The sequence below is a fragment of the Crinia signifera genome, chromosome 5, assembly GCF_055691185.1.
Source record: "Crinia signifera chromosome 5, ASM5569118v1, whole genome shotgun sequence".
NCBI lineage: Eukaryota > Metazoa > Chordata > Amphibia > Anura > Myobatrachidae > Crinia > Crinia signifera.
In genome coordinates, this window is record NC_139221.1 from 215,574,151 (window position 1) to 215,600,717 (window position 26,567).

The window sequence follows — 26,567 nt, forward strand, 5'->3', positions numbered from 1 at the left end:
CTATTGGTGACAGGGAATGTCAATGTGTTGTACATTAATAAACCACTCTAAAGACTTCCATATTCTTTCCATTGAAAGTCTACGACAGAACCAAATCGTCTTGACATTTCTGAAAAATATTAAATTCATATACATGGATAAGGACTGGCACACCCCTGTTAATATGCTTCTGTCATAACGTTTTATTCTCTTGTAAATGTCTCGCAGACCTAATCTGCATTTGGAACGGATGCCTCCAATCTGATTCTCTGTAGTCTTGGTGGTACTACCTTTACCCACAAATCCATGCACCTCCTTGGTATGCCAGGTGCAGTTTCTGACATGATAAAATAGTATTTGATGATGTTTTGCACTGGTCTCTCTGTGTGTCTCCATTATACCTCTAATGTATTGTAACTTGTAGTCAGATATTTACCAATCTGTAGACTTTCTGGAAAAAGCCTCTTGAAAGTTCATGCATGTATAATTTCCTTGACACCAACAAACCTGAAAGGAACCAAACCCTTCGCTTCATGTACAGAATGCAGCCCACATGTAATTGGAAGCATTAATCACCTGTATTGTACATATGAATGTACTTTTGTCTTTGACTCCAGCATTTGAAAATCCTCACTAGCGAGGACTTGGCAACCATGTGGCTTTAAACTTTGCCAGTGTGCTTCCGCTCAAGCATGCAATCTGATTGTGTTAATCAGTGTTTGTATATCTACTTGCACAGAAGTAGGTCAGCGTACAATGCATTTTATTCTGTTGAAGCCTAGCTCTTTATGTCAGGGCATGACTTCATGCTTCAGAAATGTGGAAGACAAAAGGATGTTTACATTTGCCCGTTTCCATGGGTGATTTTATATTTATCTCTGCAGGTCTTTTGATCTGTCCCAGATATAACATTCTGTTATTTTATTACCACCTACATGTTTATATTTCAGATCGGTAATAACAATTAAAAGTGGTGGCTTAAATGTTATTTTACCACTTTCTTTGTGATTTAAATACATCCTCAAACTCATCTGTGTACGGGATCTTTTGTGTGTACTCGATCACAAAGCAGCAACTTTTTACTTTTGACATGTCTTATATGCAGTCTGTTCCAATCACTGCGAGGAGCACTGTCGCACACGATAATGAGGGGAATGCTATTTGGAATTGTGACTTTGGGTTTGTTTATACGCTTTGCTAGGTTTTAGAGAAGATCCCCAACATTTAGGCTGAACAGCTTTTCGAAAATAGCAAGGCGTCTTGGATAAAAGTTTTTAGAACATTAAGGGGGATATTCAGCATTGAACAGGGTTTCCTGGCAGAACGAGCCCGACATCTCTAGCTTTCGGGCTCGTTCTGCCAGGAAGTGACGAGCTGCCGGCTGCATCTCGTCACTTCCCGGCCGCAACTCGCGGCCACGCCCCCTTCTCGTCCCGCTGCAGGCGGGACATTGAATCCCGCCTGCATGTTCTCGGTCGAGCTGACCGAGAACGGGACTGGGTCACGGCGGGCGAGCAAGCTCGTCTGCCGTGACCCGAAGATTGAATACCCCCCTAAATGGGAAAAAAAAAATTCTTAGAATTTGTTTTTAAAAAGGGTATACAGTTTTTAACACTTAAGGACCAAGTGAATAGGTGTGATAATTGGCAAGCAAACATTTTTATTCATCATAATGACCTGTAATGTTTACCCATTTTTATTTTTATTGAAATTCAATCTTTTTTTTTTTTTTTTTTTTTGACTTTATATAACAAATCGGATTGACTCTGACATATTTAGTGGATGTTTTGAACTTCTCTCACCTATATGTTGGAACTCAAAAGGTTAAGGTGCCCACACACTAGAACGATTTTTTTTTTGCAGATTTTCCGATAATCTGTTGAAAATCGGCCAATATCGGTCCAATGCACGCTCCCGTGGATCTTTTGCTAAATCTTCTGATCTTACATGCTGCACAAAAGATCCATAGGAACGGACATGGGCTCTAAGAAAAATCTTTGGTACAGATGTGCGCTTGCCTGAAATCTTTTGTCCAGGACGGACAAAAGATTTCAAGGCTTAATTCTTATGATCTTATGATCACAGATCTTTCTAGTGTGTGGGCACCTTTTTTAAGCATGATTGGTGAAGAAAGTAATCTGTACTGTTATTTTGTTTATATGCTGAGACTAGCCACATTGCTTTAGATCTTCTAAACATTTGTTCCTCCATGAAAGTACATTTGCATAAAAAGCAAGTTTTTAATTGCTTAAATCCTCATGTTGGTTCTTAAAGGATATATGCACACTTTTTTTTTTAATTTTTTTTTTTATTATTTATTACATCAAAAATCATCTTATCCGAGACTTGACAAATTTTGATTACTTTAATAGTAAGATGTTTGGAGGGCACAGCACACTGTGTGCCCGGTTGGCCAATGTGATGGATTTGTGAGGCTAAAACGTGGCAGATTCTTTTTAACCTATTTATGGTGCATAGTTGTTAGCTGGCGAGTTCACCGGGGATGCTGGCCAAACTTTTAGGCAATCCGTAAGCAGACAAAACTTTGCCGTTTTTACATGATTGCCACCTTAAAAAAATAAATAAAAGCTAAAGTGAGTTAGGCTGGTATCCTAATAGCTGAATTCAGATGCTATTACATATGCCCCCTATACCTGCTTTTCCTATAACTTAGAATGGACTATCTAACTTTAAAAACTTTTCTCTACAGGGGAAAATTTGCTGTAGTCCGGAAGTGTATAGAGAAAGATACAGAAAAAGAGTTTGCTGCAAAGATCATGAGAAAACGAAGAAAGGGTCAGGATTGCAGAGTGGAGATCCTGCATGAGATTTCAGTGTTGGAGCTAGCAAGAGACAATCCTTGGGTCATCAAGCTACACGAAGTGTATGAAACGGCTACTGAAATTATCCTTGTGCTAGAATAGTAAGTAACGCTTCTTTGTACTACTTACATTTATGTATTACAAGGTGACACTTTTCAATGTACAAGAATTTTTTTATTTTTTAACTTGTGATGTCTGGCTATGGGCAGTATTCATTGCTTCCGATTCACCGTTTGGTACTTGTGTAATATCTGGGCGCCCGATGCGATTGATTGTATGCCTTGACTTAAGGCATACAATCAGATGCGATTTTTGCGGTAAAATCGCGTGCATCGCGACCAAATCGCATGCGATCGACGCAATTTTCCATAGGATTCAATGTTAAAATGGTCCTGTTCATTTCCCCACTATCCAAGTGGGCATAGAGTTGATTTTATATAGCGTGGCGAGCCACCGAGCCCGAAGCGTGGCGAGCGCAGTGGATTACTTAAAATGTATTCCGCATCCCCTCGCGGGGCTCGCTGCGCTCGCCACGCTATATAAAATCAACTCTATGCCCACTTGGATAGTGGGGAAATGAACAGGACCATTTCAACATTAAATCCTATGGAAAATCGCATCCATTGCATGCGATTTGGTCGCGATGCGATCAACGCGATTTTTCCGACCCGATCAAAAATCGGGCGCCCAGTTATTAAACAAGTACCCACCGTTTTTGCTGGGCTGTTTTCACTCCTTGCGGTGAATCTTTTTCACTGAAAATCTGATTCTGCTGCCTTTGTCCCCGGGAGCTCTCCTTCTCCCCTGAAAAGTCTGGGGCAGGCAGGGAGGCTTACATCTCCCTGCCTGCCGCTGGCTCCCTGCGGCATTTGCCGTCGGGGGCAGCGATGCCCTACGGCGTTGAATAGGGTGACCGGGAGGGCTGCCAGCGAATGCTGATTAGATAAGCCACATGGAAAGCTGCTATCTCTAGCAGAGCTTGTTCACCTCCAGGCCAAGCATTGGTGCTGTATTTCCCTAACCATTGGTACTACAGGGAGTCTCTATATTCCAGGGGGTGTGGTGTATAAGATTGACATTAATAATTTGCACACTATGGAAATTACTCTGGTGGCCTAGTAGTTACTTTCCTGCTCCCAGCGGTACCAGTTTCCAGCAGCATATTTTAGGTCCTGGCTGTAACATGTGGAGCATTTCAGATGCCCTTGCCTTTATTTAGGCAAAAATATTTTAGTTATGTTTTTCCCTTCACAACTTTTCTTGTGAAATGAATGCTAAATAGTTGTGCATGTCCTTCGTGCAGATATTTGTCCTGTAACCCTGCATTTGTTTGTCACACAACAATCCGAGTTAAACATTAACACGTTCTCAGGCTTGGTAGACGTGAGCAGGAATATGATGGAGGCAGTGCTGACCTTATTACCTATGACAGCTGCTTTCCATTGCTACAGGGGTTAATGTAGTAAATTATGCCTTTCGCCTTTTAACTACATTTAAATCTTTTGAAGGATAGTATGTTCTAGGCGTTTTTACTTTGTAAGGTCTGTTTCACACCTGACTTTTTTCTTTTGTGTTTTGTACTTTGTACTTCAAGATCTGTTACGGCTTCTTTTTTGTAGTCTAATGGTTAAAATGAAAGCATGAATGTAAATGCTGCCTGTCTCCTTTAGTTACGAAGATGCACTCTTCACAGTGTATGCAGCAGTACTACACCCTTAATATTTTAATTGGTTGCCAATGGTAAGCTTTTCAAATGTGGCCAATGGATGTTCCCGTCTATCCCGTTCCACAGCATCATTCACTCTGTCACCAAGTTCTGAATAAACTGAATGAAACGCTGTCTGTACTGGGGCCTTGTTATGTCAAGTGCTTGCTCTGGCGGCAGTTTAACACCAGGGCATCCATTTCAAGCCAGTGGAGTTTTCATTGATGCTTACTTATTCATTTTGACTATTGTTTATCAGATTTGAAGCCTAAAACGTGTGATAATTACTTATTTATAATTGATCAATTCGGACTGCTTTTAACCATCTCGCCATATTAATCATGCATGAACCGGAAACATCCATGTACACAGGATGCACAATAGGAAAACCCTTTGCACTTGGCTGTGTGTGAGCTGTGCTCACCATATAAAGTATCTAGAATTTTCTAGAGCTGTATGACCTTCCACACACTCTGTGACAGCATGCTTTTATATACTGGATTTACTTGTCTTTCTGTTAATTGGGTAAATGGAGGGGTAATTGTTTTTTTGACATGCAGACCTTAAAGTTGACTGCGGCATGGTGACTTTTCTTCCAGTCATATAATCCAGTGTGTGTTTGAGCCGTGGTTTTCATCCAGAATGTATTTTACTTACTGTTTTATAGACGGAGCCCTCTCCTTTTAACAAAGCCGAATATTTGTTCCCTAATGATAAGATTATTAGTATTTAATTTTTTTAACTCTTGTCCCTGTGCATTATGGCTTATCACTCTCATGGAGACATTTTGGGGGTTATTCTGATTCACTTGGAAAGGCACAATCACTCTCTAATGGACAAAACCATGTGCTCTGCAGGTGGGGCAGAGTTGGTTAGATTTGGGTGTTTTATTGTTTCTGTGCAGGGTAAATACTGGCTGCTTTATTTTTACACTGCAATATAGATAACAGTTTGAAGTACACCCCCACCCAACTCTAACTCTCTCTGCGAATGTTACATCTGCCCCACTTGCAGTGCATATGGTTTTGTCCTTTAGAGTTATTGTGCCTTTCCGAGTGAACCAGAATAACCCCCTTTGTCCACTGAATTTTTGTTCAAAGTGAATAAAGCTCCTCCTACATCTAGCTTCAATAGGCCATTCACCGTGACAAGCCAGAAGTTCCTTCTTGGGCAGCTCTGCTAACACTGGGAAGCCCCTTTTTTTTTTTTTTTTTTTGAACATGCGTCTTATTCACAATTGGGTAAATCACATGCATGAGCAGACTCTGCTGATTAACATTATATGCAAGATTGCCTGTAATCTATGTGCGGTTGTGTCTGCATACAGTAGCATTTTGTATTCCTATACACATAATATAGACATGATACATATGATTGTAATCAGCAGAGTCTGCTTGTGCGTGTTATGGTTATGTGAAAACGAAACTTTTTTTTGGGGGGGGGATGACAAAAAGACCCCATATAGAAACACACACACACTACTAGGTCAACTAGAAGGGCTGTTTAATGTGAATGGTGCAAGGATGTAAGAACACCTCTGTATACGTATCCAGATGATAGGTCGAGAGCCAATAGGCCAACACCATATTGTTGACATTGGCAAAAGGTCCATGTTGCATTGGTTGACACATGAAAAGGTGGATGTGCTTGTCACGCCCTTGCGGGCTTGCTGCGCTCTCCACGCTGCAGGCTCGGTGCTTTGCTTCGCTTGCCACAGGTTCTATTCTCCCTCCTATATTACAGGACTTTCATCGGGCTGCTCCCATCCTATGGAATGCCCTTCCATGCACAATTAGACTCTCCGCTAGCCTCCAAACTTTCAAGCGTTCCCTGAAAACTCACCTCTTCAGGCAAGCCTATCATATTTAAGTTCTACACGCATAACCCTCTGAGGCAATTATGTATTATATAGCTTCCCTTCTGGACTTGTAACTTGGTGGGACTGCTATGCTATTACTGATGCCTGTCCTTGTGTTTCCCTCCTATATACCTAAAAGATTGTAAGCTTGCAGCAGGGCCCTCTAACCTCCAAGTCTGTCTGTTACCCAGTTTGTTTTATCACTGTCTACTATTGTAAAGCGCAACGGAATCTGCTGCGCTATATAAGAAACTGCAAATAAATATAGGGATCATGGTCCCCCACAAAGAATAGCCCCTGTGAGTCTGGATCCCCCTGTCGGAGCACCGGCAGTCGGGATTCCGATGTCTGGATCCCCCTGTCGGAGCACCGGCAGTCGGGATTCCGATGTCTGTATACGGCCTGACGGGATCCCGATTGTCATCCGGCACCCGGAGCTCCCTCCTGGTGCTATTCACTTTGCACCGCAGTGAATCATGTGTTGATATATGATCTTGACACCAAAAAGATATGCAAAACTCAGGAAGACCTTTTTTCCTATGGATTGCTGACCGTATGATCTATACCTGGGGTAGCCAACCCTAGTCCTCGAGAGCTACAAACAGTGCATGTTTTGCAGGTCTCCTCACAGAATCACAAGTGAGCTAATTAGCTCCATCTGTGGATTTTTTTAAAATGTGTCAGTGATTAATGAGTGCAGCTGTGCAGCAGCTAGGTTGTCTGGAAAATGTGAACTGTTAGTAGCTCTCGAGGGCTAGGGTTGTCTACCACTGATCTATACTCTATTCCTTTTGAATCAAATGGTTTTTAGGTCTTGTTTATGATTGGTAACCTAAAGCAGAAAGCAAGTTTTGTCGTGAAATTTAGTGATCTAATTTTATTTGCTGAGATGTGGTAGTCTAAAACCATTTATGTAAATATTCTGGGCTTTGTAACTAGTACATGTTAACCTGCAGTTATTGATCACGTTACTATGTTTTATAACACTCCCTAATAATGGAGAGTCCCAATTGTATCCTTAACGTGCCTCATCTGTACGTGCACCTATGGTTTGTGTCCCTGACAAGGGCATTGCCAGTTGTCATGTATGCAGTCGGACCAACCACATCTCTTGTTACTGAACAAGAGAAACAACCATTATGTATACAGAAATGGTTGCAGAACCATCTTATCAAATGTTAATAGTTGATCTTTGTTCACTATCCACTTTCCTATGGTATAGGTACCAAATTCCTGTATGTTGGCCTTATTTGCTGTAGCTTGCAATTAGCTTCTATCCCACATGTGCCCAGATTAGAAGAATGGCTGCATTGTGGGCTGTGTTTGTGCCTTGGCTCTGTGCCTGGTGCTCACCCACCAAACACAAACAATTTGTAAAACAAAACTACTTTCATTATCAGCTAGTCCCTGTGTGCTTCACACGCCATCCCACCACTGCTGCTGATCCCCTGCTAACTTGCACGTCCTGGGTCACGTTTCGCTAGATCTGATGAACTCTCTGGTTCCTGTTACTATGCTGGGAATATTTCTCCTGTCCGTGGCCTCTCAAATAGGGATGGTTAAAATAGTTCTTCTATTATTCTGATATATAGATAGATGCTGCCGTCTCATCTGTCTATAAGGATATAAAGGTCAGGCTAGTGCAGCTTTCCAGTCTCCAACATGTCTGCCTTGCTGTGAGAACATTTTTTTTTTTTTTCCTGAAATGTATTTTAGTTTATACTTTCACACGCTGTTTCTATACTCCACCTTGCTTCCCAGGCTAAATATAGAGCTTTTGATGAGGAATATATTGTGTTTCAAAATATATATGGAAATGGTTCAGATTTCCTCTACACAGAAGTGTTAAACTGCATAATAGGGGTCAGTATTTGAGAGGTCTGACTGTATATACACACATTACACTACAAGTATTCTGGTAATGCAAATTGAATTACATGCATGTAATCTTCATATAGCACAAAGCTGCCTATAGGGATAAGTCACGCTCCGTATGAAACCGGCAGTGGTACATTGCAGTCTATTCTCCCCTATACCTATGAGAGAATGGACCATTCGCCTAAACCAGTAGAGTAAACTGGCATCCTGCATACTCTGTTGGAGCCCTGAGGTGTCTGTGTTCTGTGGGGGTTTTTTCACTACCTCAGCGGTTTCTCTTATATATATATATATATATATATATATATATATATATATATATATATATATTTGTTTTTAATGCATTTTGCTTTCTGTTCCCCAGTATTCACTGTTCCCACTTTTTTTATTATTATTTTTTGTGGCCCTCCAGCTGTGGTGAAACTACACATCCCAGCATGCCTTGTCATAGTTTTAGCATTCCCTAATGGCAAGACTGTGGCAATGTTTGATCGGACTTGTAGTTTCACTACAGCTGGAGGGCCATAGTTTGGACATGCCTGTCCTACAGGATTTAGGCCTTAAGTAGTGTACACATGGTGCAATTTGCTTTCTATTCAATCCCGATCTCACACCGCGCCATGTACACACTCTATTTAGAACTGGGGTAGCCAACTCCAGCCCTCGAGAGCTACCAACAGTTAATGTTTTCCAGATCCCCTCACAGAATTATAAGTGAAGTAATTGGCTCCACCTGGATCTTTTAAAATGTTGGTGAGTAATGAGTTGCACCTGTGCAGCAGCGGGTGCCGGATGGCTCCCTGACAGTCGGGATTCCGACAGTCATTCCTCCGACGTCTGAATCCCGACTGCTCCCTCGTGGGGGTCCACGACCCTCATAGAGGAAGAATAAAATAGGTGGCGAGCGCAGCTCCCCACCGTGCCCGCAATGTGGCGAGCGCAGCAAGCCCGCAAGGGGCTTCATTGTGCTCCCCGTGCTGTGCAGTCAGGATTCCGACGTCTGACTAATGACTGTCGGAATCCCGACAGTCGGGTATTTGTTTGGAAAATGTGAACTGTTGGTAGCTCTCGAGGACTGGAGTTGGCCACCACTGCTTTAGACCATATAGTACAGATCTGTACTATATAGTCTTGCCCGCAGGTCTATATTTCTATTTGATGTCGATGGAGGGTAATCAAATGGGTTAACTTTCCATTGCTTTGGATAAGCAAAATCATATAGAAAAATAAACATTATAGACCAGTGTGTACAGTACATTAGGGAGATAATAGGTGATCATAGACGGTACACTTCAGAACTCCCTAACCCCATTCTTCCTAAAGTTGCTAGAATCACTGCACAGTGTCAACATTTTATTGATATAGATAGATAGATAGATAGATAGATAGATAGATAGATAGATAGATATAGAATCACACTCACCCCATCCACAGCAGCAAACGGAGCAAGATAAACGGATCAGCACTCAGTAATTGGTGAAGAAAGATAAAGTGTATTTACATTACACGCATGTTATAACAAAGAGTGCAGACAGCTGTCCCAATATATATATATATATATATATATATATATATATATATATATATATATATATATATATATATATATATATATATATATATATATCCCTATCCCTTGCTACTCAATCCGTCCCGGCATCGCAACAATACTAATCCCATATGTATTAAAATATGCCATTCGTATCGCAAAGGATAGCTTTTTCAGAAAGCGTTGCCCTTTGCGAAGCCGCCAGTGCTGGGTGAAAGGGTGTAATTGTTGTTGTTAATACATCCGCCCCATAGGCAGCTGAAACAGTGATACCAGCACTGCTAGCTCCAGTGCTATGGGGTGAGTGGGAGGTGGATCCTGCTTGCGTATTCTATATGGTTGAGTGTAATCCTGTGCCCCAACAGCCTGGATGTAAGGAGATGGGTGCCATTGTTTCAGCATTTTCAATATAAAGGTAAAATTATCCTGTTTAGTAAATGTCCACTTTAGAATGCTTCCAGGCATTTTGGAAATGTAGCGATGGGTACCATATGCTTGCCTTTATAAACATGCTAGTTTTCTACACATCAAAAAATAAATCTGGCTTCATCAGCAATGAGAGCTCTTTTACAAGCCTGTGCGTAATGGTTTCTTGAAATACAATTTCCAACCGCTGATTCAAATTCTTTGGCCCAGTGCCCTCAAGGTAACTCAGAGGTTCCACAATATGTCGCCGAGTGTGCGGCACTCAAGGTCGCAGTAAGACAAATACGCAGATTTCAATTGATGAAAAGTTTTCAATGTAATTATCCTGAGGAAGATGTAAGATGTGCTCATTACATCGAAAAGTTTGATCACTTGAAATCTGTGTATTTGTCTTATTTTGACCCTGAATGCCGCCTGTCTCTGCTGTTCTTCACACCATCAGAAGGGGCTACACCCCATAGCTTGTGAAGGCCTTTATTGCATGACATATGGTTTGTGCAGGAGGTGTGGTGTTTTCCTAGGATGCTGTGGTGGTGGTGGTGGTGTGGGTGGGTAAGGGTGCCGTGTGGGTGATGCGGGATGCTGTGCGATCAAGGCAGAATTGGCCTAAATGTTGCACACAACACTTCAGATACAGGAACGGTTTTGCACTACACATCTAAAAGGACAGTGGTGTGCACTATACATATTTAGGCTACACCACATATAGGCAGGCACCTCTGCACTACAGTTGTTCACACTGCACTACACTACATATGCAGGACCCTGCACTGCATTAAACTACACTACACAGCAGCTTTTTAAAACCGCTCTGACCCCTGAATCCTTTTGACCATGCTTGGTACATGCTGCCTGCATCTCACCTGGCACATGGGGACGGGCTGTTCTGTGAAGTTACTTGGTCAGTGTAGGGGTGATGGGAGTGACAGGGCAGCACTGGTGGGTCTGTGTGGAAAAGCCACATTACGCTCCCTGGCTGCAGGACATGGGCGGGCCCGGGTGTGGACGGTCACCTCTGGCTTGCTCAGCATAGGTGAGCTTTGGGTGATGGGGCAGCACTGGCGGGTCTGTGTGATAAAGCCGCAGTGCGTGCCCCGACTCCGGGTGAGGAAGAGCTTGTGGTAGGGGTGAGGGGGCGGCACCGCCGGGTCTCCTTGGCAAAGCCATATTACGTTTTCCGGCAACACTATCGTGCCCTCTGTCATTCTGTGAGGGCGGAGTCAGAGGCTCTGATAGCCTATTAGGCTATGACCCTGCCCAGCGTTAATCACACTCACAGAATGATTTGATTGACACCTGTAGCTAAATATAATATATCTATCTATGTGTCGTGGGGCGGCACTCCAAAACTGAAAACATCAGTACCGTAACAACTGGTGCCCTCCGCATGATAATGCCTGTAGAAGACTGGCTATTGCAGATGTCTGTGGACGGCAGCACTCAAATGAGAATATGGAGGCAGGAGACCTGGTGTTTTTTTTTTTTTTTTTTTGTCTGTTTTTTTGTTTGTTTTTAAATTAAGCTTTTGGTTGGTGGTGGGTTTATGGAATCCATATCCTGCTACTTAAAACCATGACTGAGTCTACTAATGAAGGAATCCTGGTGCATGTTGGCCATTTTTACAATGCTCAGGTGCTCCCTGCACAATGAAGAAACAGGTTTCACAACTAGGAAACTAAAGGCAATGTGTATCTAAAGACACCTTCATGGTCCGTGTCATAATTCCTTAATATCACTTGACTAGAAGCTGAAAATAGCATTTTCTGTGTAAATCTATTCAGGCTCTTTGTAAAGTTGTTGGGTAACATCTAATTGATAGTCTTTTTTTGTTTGAGCTTTTGTATCCATCTACACAAAAGACCAAGGTGTATTCAACCAAAGTATTGCTTCCTGTATGTTGTATTATCTCTGCATTTGTAACTGATTCTCCAGCTTAATGTGAGCTCAGACAGGCTAAACCAGGGGTGGGCAATAAGCGGCCCTCCAGCTGTTACTGAACTACATATCCCAGCATGCCTTGCCTTAGTTTTGCTATTTGGCCATGCTAAAACTGGTGCAAGGCATGCTGGGATGTGTAGTCCATCAACAGCTGGTGGGCTGATTATTGACCAGTGCTGGAATGGATACAAACCATTGACTAATCACCATCAATGGTAGATGGGTTTAACATCAATGTAGTATATCCAATAGTCCTCCGCCATCGATGGTATGGTGTATACACATGCACATACACTTACTTGGTGCTTGGACAACAAGCCTATCTTTGCCCCTCCATGTTGACCCATTGTTATATCATGCTACGCATGACTGTTTTTTTCTTTTCCGTTTTCTATTAAACTTTTACATATCCTTCAATCTTGCTAGCAACATAAAAGTATAACTACAGTAGGCAGAGGATGTGGTTAGATCAAGACCACTGTTGGAATCTGTCCATAGTTGTCCTATTACAGAAGTAAAGCTAAAACCTTGTTACTGCACTGCTTGAGTCCTATTGGGAGAAAAGCGCTATATTATTATTATTATTATTATTATTATTATTATTACTACTGCAGAACCTGGAGCACAAATTATTATAATGAATATATAAGCTGGGCAGACACTCTATTTGGGAATACTTGATTCTAAATGTGTAGAATGTGTGTAATGTGCAGGTTTGTGCTATATTCAGTCTTTTTATTATTTTCCCACTAACTTCAACCCTTAATTTAGTCCTCTTGTAAAAGCAGCCAAATGATGATGTAAGCGGTTACACAAGCTGTTCTCATTGTCTGACATTGCTGTAGGCCTCCTCCATTGTGTGTATCAGAGGCACGGTCCTCTGTCTGCAGAAGCTAGCAGTGGCCTGTAAATCTCCGCTTTGGGGCTTTTGTTCAGCCCCCTCCCAATTCATAAATAAGATTCAGTGCGGAAATTATTCTGTCTTCACCTTCATTGTGTAACATCCTCAGGACAATTGTTGAATATGACTTCTATTAGCATTATGGTTAACATAATTACAGTGATATTTTACTGGGCAAAAGTTTAATTTCTTAATTACAGTAGAATGCCCAAAAATCCTAACTTAATAAAAAGAGGATTTATCATGAATAGACATGTGGAGAAATAGATCTAGCTACAAGAGAATTGCTTAGATCTGTATCAATCTAGTTTCTATATGGGACTGTCCATCATACTGTATATAATATATTTAGGGCGGTATTCAATCCAAGATTCCGATTCGTGCAACGTTCTGATCGACTGAATCCCGGTCGGTTTTCGCTCAGCTCGACAAATTCGACAGCCGTAACTCAATGTTCTGGCTGTTGAGTGTCAAATTGGGCACGTCGGCGAAAACAGCTGCGGATTGTTGAAAAACCGCCCGTGAATTCGTCAATCTGCAGAACACATCCAACTTGTGTTTTAACCCCTTCCTGACAGAGCCAGTTTTTGCGTTCCTGACAGAGCCCTTTTTTCAAATCTGACATGTCTCACTTAAGTGGGGATAACTTTTTTTTGCTTTTACTTATCCCAGTGATTTTGAGATTGTTTTTTCGTGACACATTGTACTTCAAATTAGTGGTAAATTTGGGTCGATACAGTCTGTGTTTTTTTGTGAAAAATACCAAAATGTCGTGAAAAAATGGAAAATTTTGCAAAATGTTAAATTTTCTGCTTGTGAGACAAATAATCATACCACTCAAAATAGTTAATAACTAACATAGACCATATGTCTACTTTATGTTTCCATCATTATTTCAACTTCCTTTTCATTTTTTTTGGACACTAGGAGGCTTACAATATGAATAGCAAATTCTCAAATTTTCAAGAAAATTTCAAACACTGATTTTTTTAGGGACCAGTTCAGTTCTGATGTGACTTTGAGGGACTTGTATGTGAGACACCCCCATAAATGATACCATTTCAAAAACTGCACCCCTCACAGTATTCAAAACAGCATTTCGGAAGTTTGTTCACCCTTTAGGTGTTTCACAGGAATTAAAACAAAGTGTAGGTGAAATTTCAAAATGTCATTTTTTTTGCAGATTTGCAATTTTAATACATTTTTCTAAGGAACACAGTACATTTTACTAGAGAAATGTGACTAAAAATTGATTCCCCCAATTCTTTTGTTTTCATAAATATCCTATATGTGGCCCTAGTGTGCACGTTGACCAAACCACAGGCTTCATAATAGGAGCACCTACTTGATTTTGGAGCCTCCTTTTTATGAGATTATTTTTTAGGCACCATGTAGGTTTCTAGGCACCATAAGATGCTAAAAGTTAGGAACCCCCCCACAAGTGACCCCATTTTGCAAACTACACCCCTCAGGGAATTCATCTAGGGGTATAGTGTACATTTCAAACCCCCAGGGGTTTCACCAATTTTGATACAAGTGGGCAGTGAAAATGAAAAATTACATTTTTTACACAAAAATGCAGTTCTGGCTCAAAATTTTTCATTTTCAGAAGGTATGAAGGAGAAAAAGCACCCCAAAATCTGTGCCCCAATTTCTCCCGAGTACGGCAATGCCTCACATGTGACCAAAAAATACCATTTGGGTGCATGGCAGGACTCAGAAGGGAAGGAGTGATTTTTGGATTTTGCAGCTCAGATTCTGGTGGAATTTTGGTGGGTGCTATGTCGCATTAGCAAGACCCCCCCCAAGCACCAATACAGTGGAACCCCCCCACAAGTGACCCCATTTTGCAAACTACACCCCTCAGGGAATTCATCTAGGGGTATAGTGTACATTTCAAACCCCCAGGGGTTTCACCAATTTTGATACAAGTGGGCAGTGAAAATGAAAAATTACATTTTTTTACACAAAAATGCAGTTCTGGCTCAATTTTTCATTTTCAGAAGGTATGAAGGAGAAAAAGCACCCCAAAATCTGTGCCCCAATTTCTCCCGAGTACGGCAATGCCTCACATGTGACCAAAAAATACCAGTTGGGTGCATGGCAGGACTCAGAAGGGAAGGAGTGATTTTTGGATTTTGCGGCTCAGATTCTGGTGGAATGAATGGTGGGTGCTATGTGGCATTAGCAAGACCCCCGAAGCACGGTGAAATGATGAACCTAATAATCCATAGATGTGTGGTATATTTAAAACACTCCTTTATACATAGGCCGGGTTTGTCGGGGCAAGTGTCACACTGGAAAATAGTTTGCTTTCTTATTCCCTTTTTATAGCAAACTTTGCACCTTTTTTGTGTCCTGCCCTTTTTTTCCAGTGGAGGGGATTTCATCAGGAAAATGCTGCCCTGGTACAATACGGGGGCCAGTACTAGAAGTACTGGGGCCCTCTGCCTGCTGGTTCCCAAATATTAGGCCCTTTATGACTTCCTCTTGAAAGTGCATAAATGTCCCCCTCTGGCCGGTAGAACGGAATAGCACGTAAGCGTTATACAGTGCCATCTGGATGATATACACGGCCAGCTTCTTGTACCAGATTTTTGTTTTCCGCAGGGCACTGTACGGCTTCAGTACCTGATCTGAAAGATCCACTCCGCCCATGTACCTATTGTAATCCAGGATACAATTAGGTTTTGAGGTGTGGGTACTGGTACCTCGTACAGGGACGGAGGTGGTACTGTCTCCGTGAATTGTTGTCAGTATAAGGACATCCCTCTTGTCCTTATATTTGACCAACAACATATTTTCGGTGCATATTCCCCTGCTTTCACCCCTTCTCATTACTTGGGCAATGTGCGTTTTTGGGAGGCCTCTTTGGTTCTTGCGCACAGTACCGCAAGCTGCTGTACCTCTTGAACCAAGGGCCTTAAACAGGGGGATGCTGGTGTAAAAGTTATCCACATAGAGGTGATAACCTTTATCCAGGAAGGGGTGCACTAAATCCCAGACAATTTTTCCACTAACACCTACGAGGGAGGGGGGGCATTCTGGCGGTTCAATTCTTGAATCCTTCCCTTCATATACCCTAAACCTGGGAGTGTACCCTGAGGTGCTTTCACACAGCTTATACATTTTTATGCCATACCTTGCCCTCTTACTGGGAAGGTACTGGCGGAATTTAACCCTTCCTTTAAAATGTATAAGGGACTCGTCTATGCAAATGAATTTATCTGGGATGTACATGTCTTCAAATTTGGCACTGAAATGATCAATGACCGGCCTGACTTTGAATAGCCGGTCAAAGGTGGGATCATCTCTGGGTGGGCACTGTGCATTATCGTTGTAATGCAAAAATTTAAGGATCGTCTTCAAATCGAGCCCGGGGCATGGCCATACGGTAAAATGGGGTGCTGTACAGAACATCTGTACTCCAATATTGCCTAATTTCTGGCTTTTTTACTATGCCCATATGAAACACCAGACCCCAAAACGTCATCATCTCTACTGCATCTACAGGGGTCCACCTAGCAAATGATGACGTGGGGTTTTGAGCAATAAACTGCTGGGCATATAAATTAGTTTGGTCCACCATTAAATTTATAAAATCATCAGAGAAAAATAATTTGAAAAAGTCAATTTCTCTGAGACCTGTGGAATCAAATTGGATTCCTGGCATGGCCAAAAACTCAGGAACCTGGGGCTCAAAATTGTCTGGTGGTGGGGTCCATACGAGATCAATTATTGGGGGGGGGGGTCTCAGCTGCTCTACGGGGGCGTCTTTGAGGGGGTCCCTCATCACCAGAGGAGGAAGAGGAGCTTAAGGCGAATCCTTCAAATTCCCCGCTTGCATCACTGGCTGTGTCAGAGTCAGAAGCAATCATGGCATATGCCTCCTCCGCTGAATACATTCTTCTGGATGACTGGGACGACATTTGGGATGCCATTTTTATTTTTGTGTTACTGGTAGTGAAATGTTTCAACACGTGTATAGTGTAGGGGGGGGTACAAACTTTATTTCAACCCGGGGGGTATGTAGTGTGTAGTGTGTATGTAGTGCAGAAAAAAAAAAAATACTTTATACAAAAAAAAAAAATTGAAGGGGTTAAAAAAAAAAAAAAAAAAAAGGTCCTGCGCCAAAAATTGAGCACAGATGTTGGTCAGTAACGTCCGTCACTGAACAGCGCTCAAAGGCAACAGGAATTTGATCAAAAAAAAAAAAAAATAGATCAACCCTGTGCCGAAAAAGATGATCAGTGATGTACGTCACTGATCAGCGCACAGCGGCCACAGGACACCCACAAAATCACAGTGTGTGTAAAAAAATAAATAAAAAAAAGACCCCACAGCACACACAAAAAAAAAAAAGGTGATCAGTGATGCGACACTGATTACCAGTGAGGGGCAGCAGGTGCACAACCTTTGGTGCAACTGACAGTGCAACTGGCAGGTATATATAAAAAAAAAAAAACCTCTGCACCCCCAAAAAGTTGCTGATCACCTCAGATATAGTGATCAGCACAAAAGGCGGGGGCAGCAGACACAAAATTTAGCACTCTCTATCACTCTCTGTCACTATCTCTCTCTATCTCTCTATCTCTCACTATCTAACACTCTGACACTGCAGCAGTGACAGGTATATATATATATAAAAAAAAACCTGCGCCCCCAAAAAGTTGCTGATCAGTTAATTTATACTGATCAGCACAAAAGGGGGGGCAGCAGTCAGTTATATAAAAAATATATAGCACAATCTGTCACTATCTCTATCTCTCTCTCGCTATCTCTCTCTATCTCTCTATCTATAACTATCACACTGCAGCAGCACAAAATATAGCACTCTCTGTCACTAGGCCTCTCTATCTCTCTCTATCTCTCTCTCTATAACTATATCACACTGCAGCAGCACAAAATATAGCACTCTCTGACACTATCTCTCTCTATCTCTCTCTATCTAACTAACGCTATTACACTGCAGCAGCACAAGTTCACAACACAGGAAGTCACAAGTAACAGGATCCAGGAAGCATCCAGCACACTACAAGCAGTGATGAAGCAGGCAAGATATTTGCAAGGATCAGGTAAGTATTTTGCAAGGTTCTGGTCAGTATATCGCGGCAGCTAGGCACGGTGACCGCACTGCACGCAATTCCAGACCGGAATGGCGTCTGCAGTGCAGTCACCGTTAGTTTAAACCCCCCTCCATGGCTGTGATTGGTCCGTCGGTCCGACGGACCAATCACGGCCTTTGGGGGCGGGCGGGGTGAGGTGGGGTGACACCAGTGTCACCCTTACACCCCGCGGTGATTGGTGCTGTACTTTACAGCACCAATCACCTCCGATCGCGTGTCACCGGCGAACGTTATTCGCCGGTGACACAGAAAACGCTGTGAATGGCTGTTCACACTGAACAGCCAATCACAGCGATCGCCGACGGGGGGGCGGCATCGCAGCCCCCCCTGGGCATGCACGGACATGTCTGCTGTCAGGGACAGCAGACATGTTGAAACTGTCACCGCGTCTATAGACGCGGTGACAGTTAAATGCCATGACGTACATTTACGCCATGTGTCGGGAAGTACTTCCCGACCATGACGTAAATGTACGTCAATTGTCGGGAAGGGGTTAAAGTAGAATCTGTTTAGTCGGAATCTGCTTCAGTGCTGTCAGAAATGGCAGCATTGCAGGGACTACTATTTCCCCTGTCGGGGAGCATTGAATACACCCTTAATGTCTAGAACTTTCAGCTGTCTTCTACATGGAGAATGCATTAAGAATAGCATGAATGGTATTTATAGGCTCTCCTGTGCTTACCGTTTGTAAATGAGAGCATTTATTATGATATACATGCAAACAGTACAATAAGCTGTCAATCCCTTCTATTTATTATGCAGTTTGACATTTTGCCAGTACTGTTCATTAGTGTTCTGAAGGCATAGCTTAAGTCCAAGGAGGCGATTCAGTTGGTAACAAAGTTGCATCGGAACTGTGGGCCTGATTCAGTAGTGATCACTTGTGCGATACTCAGCAAATTTTCTCTTGGTGGTTGGGAAACTTCGCAGGACCTCGTCTGTGTTTTGCATTTGGCCCTGCTGGATTGACAGGTAGAGGCGTTCAGAGGGACTGCGCTGTGAGGTGTAATTTCCTTGGCCTAGCAAACCACCCGGCGACTGGCAGCCTAGTTTTACTGAAGATGGTTTCTCTAGAATTGTGATCTCTATGCAGTTTTCTGCAAATGCAGGCAGGAGGTGGTATACAACTCCTCCTGCATCCGCAGCTTACAATATGCGATCCCTACTGAATCAGGCCCCGTGTGTTTTTTTGGGGGGTTTGGTTTGGTTTTTGCTCACACCCCAAATAGGTACAAGCAAGGCTACTCTTCTGTAATCGCAGTGTATCCCCAACCACACAGGACTCAAATATCATGCTTAATGGAATGCAACCCAAAATCTGATGACCCATTACACATGGTTGTGTTCTTTTATTTCCAGCCTTCGAATGCAGTCTGTTGAATTGTGTTTTTTTTTTTTTTTATGGTGGTGTAACCATTATTTCTGTCACGCAGTGCTGCTGGCGGTGAGATCTTCAACCAGTGTGTAGCAGAAAGGGAAGAGTCTTTCAAAGAGATGGATGTCCAGAGGCTCATGAGACAGATATTAAAAGGAGTTTCCTATTTACACCGATACAATTTGGTCCATCTTGACCTGAAGGTAAGTACAGCTCAATAGAAGCTTTCATGTCTGCTGGTTTCCCCTGTCAGCAGCCCTTCTGAGGTTTCAGTTTATATTACTTACGCAGTTGGTAATCGCTGCTGGGGCTGTATCTCAGGGACTATTACCAAATATTATTGACAGCTTTGTCTTCTAATGGTCATCCTTCTTTGTTTGAGGAATATGACTTAAATCTCCTAAATACAGATTAGGGGGGAGGGGTGGAAATCTATTTATTTATTTATATTAAAAAAAAAAAAGTGACATAAATCAGTGGTTCTCCACCTGTATCCTCAAGTTAACCCCAACAGTACACATTTTCCAGGTCACCCGGCAGGTGCACTCATTACTGATTGACACATTTTCTCCTTCATCCTATGGGGACACTGAAGTACTACGCTGGGGATAGTGTGGTGTTATGAAGGAGTTGTCACTTTAAGAACTTGAAGTGTGGTGTGGCTCCTCCCCCTCTATCCCCCCCTCAGACTCCAGTCTAAGTTTAGTGCCCGGAGGAGTAGGATCCCTGGGCAAGAGGCTCCCGCAGGGGTCTCTGGTTGTCAGTTTTTTATTTTTATTACGGAAGTGTGCAGGCAGCCTGAGTGTTAGACTGGCTGCCTGCAGTGTGTACAGGCTCTCCGGGAGGTCAGAGCGGCCCTGCGTGCGGTGCACGCTGCTGACCTCAGCCGCCTGCATGTTAGGTGTAGGGGAGCAGCCACAGCCGCTCGCGGCTTGTGTTACTGCTCCGCTGGCTAAGTCACCCACCGGAGAGGTCAGGACAGGGGCGCTGTGCGCCGGGTGACTGCTGGACCAGAGTCGCGCGCTGGTCCAGCTGAGGGGCAGATTGTGTCTCAGCGCCGCTGTCCTCAGCGCGCGCTGGGACGGAGGAAGGAGGAGGCGTGTCATGGGCGTCTCCTCCGGCTTAAAGATCCTCAGCGCGGCAAACGCTGCCTCTCTGCCCACGCTGCCTTCCTCTGCTTGCTGTGCCTCATCGGACTCTTCTGCTACAGGACAGCAAGGCGCTTCACCCAGACTGGACAGACTGTGTCACTGCGCTGGGTGAGTGAAGGGGTTCTCCTTTTAGGAGTCCCCGCTTGGAGTGTTCAGGTGGGCCTAATTCGGGGAAGGTGAGCTCCTCTCCCCCTATTGTATTTTCTCCTTTTGCCTGCTGGGTTTACACTGCTATCTGTGTGGGTGTGTTAGCGTGTCCTGAGTGGGAAGTGTTTGTACTGGTTTGCATTATGGCAGCAAAAGCTTCTAGCTCTAAGGCTTCTCACTTGCACTCAGTGTAACCAGCAATTTACACAGCATGTGAAAGGTGTGTCACTGTGTAAGGATTGCTATAAAGGAGGGGCTGTTGAACAGCCAGCTGCTCTCTTTAATGCTGAAGGGGTTACAAGTGTGTTAGCTACCTTAGCTTCTGAACTAGCAGCGTCCCGTAGGGACAGGGAGATTTTACATTCTCATCTGTCTACTATGTCTTCTGCTGAGCCTTCATGGGCCAGAGATTTGATTAGGTCAGTGGATTCGCTGGTACAATCCACCGTTATGCCTCCACAGCCCAGCGTTCCCCCTCCGCCTAAAAAAAGGGGTGCCCCTTTGCTTTTGAGGATTGACACTTCAGATGAGGAAGAGGTTAATCCTTTAGAGGAGGGGGAGTGTCAGGTGCTGGATGATACCTTTGCTCCTGTGGATGAGGAGCAAGGTGTTCAGGATGAGGCTCAAGGCTTAGAAGCCTTGATTCAGGCTATTAAGGTGACCCTTAATGTTGCTGAGCAAGAATCACCTGCTCCGGTTTCTATTTTTGGCCGTCCAGTTAAGGCTGCGGTAACTTTTTTCCTGAGTCCATAGTTGGAGAAGCCTCTGTTGGACATTTGGAAGGCACCGGAGAAAAAGTTTCAGTTGTCCAGGCGCTTTAAGGCGTCTTACCCCTTTGCTCCTGAAGCCAGGGCGAAATGGGAGAACCCGCCGTTAGTGGACGCTTCTGTCTCTAAGCTTTCAAAGAAAGCAGCTCTTCCCATCCCGGGAGCGGTGACCCTGAAGGAGGCTTCAGATAGGCGTTTGGAGGCGGGGCTTAAGCATATCTTTTCAACGGCAGTTGTCTCTTTGCGTCCTAGTTTTGTTATCTCCTGGGTCAGTAGGGCCATGGAGAAATGGGCAGAGGATTTGTCCAAGGGCTTGGAGGAGCAGAGGCCTCCTGAGGAGTTAGCTCAGTTGGCTGATCAAATGCGGGAATCCGCGGCGTACATAGAAGAGGCTGCCAGGGATTCGGCTTCGCTGGTTGCGAGAATTTCGGCTCTGTCAATTACAGCCAGACGGTCCTTGTGGCTCAAGTCCTGGCAGGCGGAGGCGGACATAAAGAAAGCGGTGGAGGCTCTTCCCTTTACGGGGGATGTTCTCTTTGGGCCAGAGCTGGACAGGTTAATTGCTCAGGCGACAGGGGGGAAATCTACCTTCCTCCCTTCCTCGGCACCTCCTCCTAAAAAACCTTACCAAGGACCGGCTTTTCGCTCCTTTCGAGGTGCGCCAAAATTTAGGGGTAAATCTAGTGGTTCCTTTACCTCGTCCCGTGGTAGAGGTAGAGGCTTTGGTGGCGCCACCTCCTCCGCAAACCCTGGCTCCCGTCGTGCAGACGCCAAGCAGCCAGAAAAGCCCGCGGCATGACGCCCTTCCCTCCTACCTGGGGGATCCCAGAGTAGGAGCGCGGCTTCTGGATTTCCGGCAGGCCTGGGAAAAGTCCTGCAAGGACAAGTGGGTGCTCTCAGTGGTGTCTCAGGGATACAAACTAGAATTTGCCGGTTCTCCTCCTCAACAGTTTTTCACGATGGGTCTTCCGCATGCGGAAAAAGACTCTCAGTTACTGCTTCAAGCAGTTCAGCGGTTGCTATCAGCCGGGGTGGTAATGCCCGTCCCGACCGATCAACGCAAGGAAGGGTTTTATTCCCCTCTTTTTTCCTGGTTCCAAAACCAGACGGGTCGGTAAGGCCGATCTTAAATTTAAAGAAGTTGAACGAGTACATTATGTACCACAGGTTCAAAATGGAGTCGCTACGCTCGGTAGTGGCAGGTCTGGAACCGGGGGAATATTTGGCATCCTTGGACATCAAGGATGCCTATCTGCATGTTCCCATTTACGACTTGCACCAGAGGTTCCTTCGGTTCGCAATCAAAGACCAGCATTTTCAATTTCTGGCACTGCCCTTTGGCCTGTCATCGGCGCCTCGCCTGTTCACCAAGTAATGGCGGTCATGGTTGCTTTTCTCCACACACTAGGAGTCAGGATTGTTCCGTACTTGGACAATCTATTGATCAAAGCCGGTTCCAAAAGTCAGCTGGAGCAGGCGCTTCACGTGACTTGTCAAACTTTGATTCAGCATGGCTGGATTCTAAATTATGGGAAATCCCAGATGGTTCCTTCCCAAAGGATTTTATTTCTTGGATTGATTCTGGACACAGAAGTACAGAGGGTGTTCCTTCCTCTGGAGAAAATTTCCTCGCTCCAGGACTTGGTGAAGCAGGTTCTTCGTCCTCGGAGGGTGTCAGTGCACCTTTGCATTCGGTTGCTAGGCAAGATGGTCGCCTCCTTCGAGGCTCTGTCTTTCGGCCGGTTCCACTCCAGGACTTTTCAACTCGATCTGCTGAGGCAGTGGTCGGGTTCGCATGTCCACATGCACAGGACGGTAATTCTATTACCCTGCAGTCATCTGTCTCTTCAGTGGTGGCTCCAGACTGCCAATCTTTTGGAGGGGCGTAGGTTCGGAGTCTGGGAGTGGACTATCATCACGACGGATGCCAGCCTAAGGGGCTGGGGGGCGGTTGTGATGGGACGTCACTTTCAGGGCCGTTGGTCCCCGCAGGAATCAAGTCTTCCAATAAATATTCTGGAAATTCGAGCGATCCGCCTGGCGCTACTCAATGCGGACTTGTTCATCAGAGGGAAGCCGATCCGAATTCAGTCGGACAATGCCACCGCTGTGGCATATATCAACAGACAGAAAATGGGAAAATAGTGTCAGATACCTAAGTATCTGGCACTTTAAGAAGCGCAATCCTGCTCAGAAAAAATTAGAATGTCCTTACAGTTTTATGAATATATAAATCAATTTATTAAAAAAACATATAAAGTGGAATCAATCCACACAAAAAATTATTATTATATAACAATACAATTGTGCACAATTTAGCAAACAGACATGACAGACAACATATAACATATAATGCAATAAAAAGCTGGACTTGCTGGGATTGCCGTTTTTCTTGTGAGTATTACAGTCACTCAATTAGGAATGAAATATGAGGCTTAATAGAGGCAGTGATACATTCTCATAGTTACCAGTCCTGCATGAACTTTCTGTGGTGGATAACCAAGGTCAGTCTCTCCAACTGGTATATTACCAGAGATGCACTCCGGAAGAAGCGTGTGTTGGAAGCTTCTCCTGCTGGACCAGCCAGCTAGGTGATATTTGTAATCCACAGGTTAAAGTGCGCTTGCAGGGTGAATACAGGACCGGCAGAGATAGGGCGGAGAAACGCGTTTTTGAGCCCTATCTCTGCCGGTCCTGTATTCACCCTGCAAGCGCACTTTAACCTGTGGATTACAAATATCACCTAGCTGGCTGGTCCAGCAGGAGAAGGTTCCAACACAGCTTCTTCCGGAGTGCATCTCTGGTAATATACCAGTTGGAGAGACTGACCTTGGTTATCCACCACAGAAAGTTCATGCAGGACTGGTAACTATGAGAATGTATCACTGCCTCTATTAAGCCTCATATTTCATTCCTAATTGAGTGACTGTAATACTCACAAGAAAAACGGCAATCCCAGCAAGTCCAGCTTTTTATTGCATTATATGTTATATGTTGTCTGTCATGTCTGTTTGCTAAATTGTGCACAATTGTATTGTTATATAATAATAATTTTTTGTGTGGATTGATTCCACTTTATATGTTTTTTTAATAAATTGATTTATATATTCATAAAACTGTAAGGACATTCTAATTTTTTCTGAGCAGGATTGCGCTTCTTAAAGTGCCAGATACTTAGGTATCTGACACTATTTTCCCATTTTCTGCATCCTAAGGGATTAACACTCCCTAATTAAGAAGCAGCAAAATATCCTGCACAGCTAAAAATCTTTACTACATCTGATTGGTGGATTACCCCTTATGCTGGATCAAAGTTGGGGAAAATAAGCTTTCACGAATTTATTCTCTTTAATGAGTAATGAATATTTAGAGAATTAGGATCCAGCCCGACTAGCGCTACTAAGTGTCCCTTGGGCCACTAATCTTTTGGTTATCAACAGACAGGGTGGAACGCGCAGTCGGGCGGCTATGCAGGAGGTACGCCCGATCCTACAGTGGGCGGAGAGGAATTCTCTGGCCTTCTCGGCGGTGTTCATTCCAGGGGTGGACAATTGGGAAGCGGACTACTTAAGTCGCCAGGATGTGCACCCAGGAGAGTGGGCCCTGCATCCGGATGTGTTTGGCCAGATTGTCCTTCGTTGGGGGTTACCCAAAATAGACGTGATGGCATCCAAGCGGAATTGCAAAGTGGCTCAGTATTGTTCCAGGTCACGAGATCCGGAGGCGGTGGCGACGGATGCTCTGACCGCAGAGTGGGGTTACCATCTAATCTATGTGTTCCCCCCGTTACCCTTGATTCAGTTGGTACTCAAACGGATCAAGCGCGAGAAGGCTACAGTGATTTTCATAGCTCCAAATTGGCCTCGTCGGCCTTGGTTTGCCGATCTTCAGGGGCTCCTGATAGATCAACCCTTGCAACTGCCTCAAAGAGAAGATCTGTTGCAGCAGGGACCATTCGTCTACCAAGGGTTACGGCAGCTGCGTTTGACGGCGTGGCTGTTGAGGCCGAGCTGCTGAGTAGACGGGGGGTACCTAAGGAGGTCATTCCCACAATGATGAGAGCAAGGAAGGAGGTTACTTCCCGGCATTATTACAGAATTTGGAAGGCTAATGTGTCGTGGTGCGAACGACACAAGTGCCCTACAGCTGTTTTTTGTTTGTCCCGATTGTTGAGGTTTCTGCAATCAGGTTTTGAGGCGGGCCTTCGTTTAGGGTCCCTTAAGGTTCAGGTGTCCGCCTTGTCTGTATTTTTTCATCGGCGTCTAGCTTTGATGCCGGAGATACAAACCTTCTTGAATGGGGTTCTCAGGCTGCAGCCTCCGGTTAGACCTCCGGAGGAACCTTGGGATCTTCCCTTGGTGCTGGATTATCTCAGGTCTGAGGTGTTTGAACCTTTGGAATCTATTGATTTACGTTTGCTCACCTGGAAGACGGTGCTCCTGCTGGCCCTGGCATCGGCTCGACGAGTGTCTTACCTCAGTGCTCTCATGTCGTTCACCGTATTTGGTTTTCCACTCAGATAGGGCGGAACTCCGGACTCGGTTAGATTACCTGCCAAAGGTGGTGACTGCTTATCATCTTAACCAGCCAATCGTGGTTCTGGCCTTGACAGGAGAGTTCGCTTCATTGGATGTGGTCCGAACTTTGCAGGTTTATGTGGACAGAACCAGGGATCTCAGGAAGTCGGATTCTCTGTTTGTCCTATACTGTTCTGCGAAGCGTGGTTGGCCGGCTACCAAGCAAACTTTGGCCAGGTGGATTTGCCTAACCATTAAACAAGCTTATGTTCAGGCCTCCCGGCCTCCGCCTACTAGAGTTTCGGCTCATTCCACCCGTTCGGTGGGACCTTCTTGGGCGGCGGCCAGAGGGGTGTCTCTTTCTCAGATATGTAGGGCAGCCACTTGGTCTGGGCCCAATACCTTTATTAAGTTTTTTTATAGGTTTG

The 26,567-nt window shown here is 44.2% G+C and overlaps 1 protein-coding gene across 1 annotated transcript in view; it reads left to right on the forward strand.

The window, feature by feature from the left end:
• STK17A (serine/threonine kinase 17a) overlaps positions 1-26,567 on the forward strand; it is a 48,890-nt gene that overhangs the window by 12,384 nt on the left and 9,939 nt on the right. The window contains exons 3-4 of the mRNA XM_083188527.1: positions 2,690-2,902; positions 19,616-19,760. Coding sequence (XP_083044653.1) covers positions 2,690-2,902; positions 19,616-19,760 — 358 coding nt within the window. The remainder of the gene's footprint in view (positions 1-2,689; positions 2,903-19,615; positions 19,761-26,567) is intronic.